General features: G+C 41.5%; 1 protein-coding gene across 1 annotated transcript in view; it reads left to right on the top strand.

Annotated features, from left to right (window-relative positions):
- Positions 1 to 2,608, top strand: part of MYO9B (myosin IXB) — a 56,549-nt gene that overhangs the window by 8,290 nt on the left and 45,651 nt on the right. Inside the window, exon 2 of the mRNA XM_019513648.1 lies at positions 1,736 to 2,608. This exon is cut by the window's right edge and continues 4 nt beyond it. Within this exon, the coding sequence (XP_019369193.1) occupies positions 1,793 to 2,608 (816 nt within the window). The 5' untranslated portion in view covers positions 1,736 to 1,792. The remainder of the gene's footprint in view (positions 1 to 1,735) is intronic.

Here is a 2,608-nt window from a genome sequence, read left to right as displayed (position 1 = left end):
CCCACCCACACCTCCAAGCCAGAACTGAGTAATGATAGACATAAGGGCTGGAAGGTACTTGTAGTCAATCCCCCCTGCACATCACAGTCTGCAGTGAGTTTCCTGGGGGTGAGCAATATACTTAAGCAGAGGAAGTCATGCTGCAATAGATTGTATGTATTAACCACAGATGAATGCCCTTGTATATTCCATTGTCTGTGGCATACTCTGCTGCCCTTTTGATGAGCAGACTTCGAAAACAATTTAACTTGCATAACAGAAATTGTTCAAGAGTGGTTTTTACACAGAATTGCTTGGGAGTCAAGTTCTCCATTCTTGGCTTCATTCAGGAATGGCAGAACCATGTCATGTGCTTTTTTTAAGTGATTCATTTGCCTGCCTGCAGTAGAAATGCCAGTTCAGTGTTTCCAGCTCTCCACTGATCTCAATTTTTAAAAAGCTCTTCATTGAAGCTTGTTGGCCTAATAACTGTTTGCTGTTGAAAATGACTGCGTTGTAACTTGTAACTCAAATGGGCTGTCTCACACTCCACTTTATTTCAGCTTGTGAACTTCTGATGTTTAGATGACTTGTTCTTCAGACCTTGTTTATAGTGGCTATTTTATGGAGTACCTTAAACAAAATATGTAGAGTTGGTGTCTCATTCATTATCTGTCTCCTAAACTGTATGTTGGTAAGGGGCCACTACAGCACAGTCAAAGTTTTGGTGCTGTTAGCATGATTAACCATGAAACCTAATCAGGTGGCAACTGAAAAGTAGAGTGGCATGCTCCAGCAAAGGACGGAGATTCATAGTGCCACGCAGGTGAGAAAAGTGTAGACCAAGGACTCTGAGATGTTGACACAACAAGGAGGGCTGACTTGTAGGCTGTTTATGGGTATGGAGCGACGAAAAGCTAGACCACGAGGCTGCATGATACATTTGAGATGCTTGAGATTGATGACATGAGCTCAGTAGGATTGGAGTCATGTTGTAGTCATCATGGTCCAGGAAATAGGCAAGAAGAGAGGGTTTTTTCTGGGGTTTTTTGTTTAGGGTTTTTTGGTAGGATCTTTTACTGGAGCACCTGAATAATTAGAAGGGATGTTTGTCGCCTGAAGAAGGGGACTTTGTGCCTGAAAGCTTGTCTATCATCTCTCCCAACTATTCAATAAGAGATGTCACCAAAAAGCACGAGGCTCCAGCTTCAGGCATGAGAATAATGGGAGGAGACAGAAGGGGTGAAGGAGTATGAGGTAAATGATGTAATTTGTGAATTCTGTGCAAGTTAGTTGTAAAATCTGAACTGAAAAATGCTACAATGAGACTAGTTTTACTGTCATATTAAAAAAATGTTAAAAGCAAGACATGGTTGTTGATTGTAATGAAAATGGCTCCTAATGGCGTCGCATTCTCTTGTGCAAAGTTTTTGCATATTATTAGAAAACAGCAACTCTTTTTTTTGTCCATATGCAATGTGAGAACAATCTGAGAAAATGTCAGCTGGCAAGGATAGCTTAATGAACTCAAATACACAAGCTCTCTCCCCTTAGCTCCTGCCCACAACTCTTATTTTTAAGCAGACCTCTTCAATAAGAGAGAGTTTCAGTTTGAAATAACCTCAGAAAATAGCTTGTTTTTCATGACATGCCTGTGTAACTTCATCTTGTGTTTTTCTTCCTTCATTTGCGTTTGCATTTCAGGGAAGCCTGCTGTTCAGAATATAATACCTGACTCTTTGCTCTTCTTTTTCAGATAATGGGTACTGTGCAGTAAGCTCAGGAGGTATGCTGAAGCCAGGTTTGTGGCAGAATGAGTTTAAAAGATGCTGGCAGTGCAGTTTGCCAGGAGAAGGTGGCCTATCATCTTCATATTTACCCTCAGCTCTCGACAGAAAGTGCTCCCTGCTGTAGAGTGCCTGCAACCAAGGACAGCACTGCTTCAGATGTCATCAAGGATGTGATAAATACTTTGAACTTGGATGTCTCAAAGCATTATGTGCTTGTGGAAGTGAAAGAATCGGGAGGTGAAGAATGGGTACTTGATGTAAACGACTCTCCTGTTCAAAGGGTTTTGCTTTGGCCCCGCCGTGCTCAGGATGAGCATCCTCAAAAGGATGGCTACTACTTTCTTTTGCAAGAAAGGAACACTGATGGGACCATCAAATATGTCCACATGCAACTGGTGTCCAAGGCGAAGGAGGCTCGACGGTTGGTTGAAAGGGGTTTTCTTCCATGGCATCAGGAAGACTTTGATGACTTGTGTAATCTTCCCAATTTAACAGAGACCATGCTCCTAGAGAATCTCAAATGCCGCTTTTTGAAACAAAAGATTTATACTTATGCAGGAAGTATTCTGATTGCCATTAACCCCTTCAAATTTTTGCCCATTTATAACCCAAAATATGTCAAGATGTATGAGAATCACCAGCTTGGGAAGTTGGAGCCCCATATCTTTGCAATAGCTGATGTGGCTTATCACACAATGCTTAAAAAACAAGTCAACCAGTGCATAGTTATATCAGGTGAAAGTGGATCTGGAAAAACTCAAAGTACAAACTTTTTAATTCACTGCCTCACAGCACTGAGTCAGAAAGGGTACGCAAGTGGTGTGGAGAGAACTATTTTG

Source organism: Gavialis gangeticus, unplaced genomic scaffold (genome assembly GCF_001723915.1).
Source record: "Gavialis gangeticus isolate Ggan-Ray unplaced genomic scaffold, GavGan_comp1, whole genome shotgun sequence".
Classification (NCBI taxonomy): Eukaryota; Metazoa; Chordata; order Crocodylia; family Gavialidae; genus Gavialis; species Gavialis gangeticus.
This window is presented reverse-complemented; position numbering and strand designations above follow the sequence as displayed.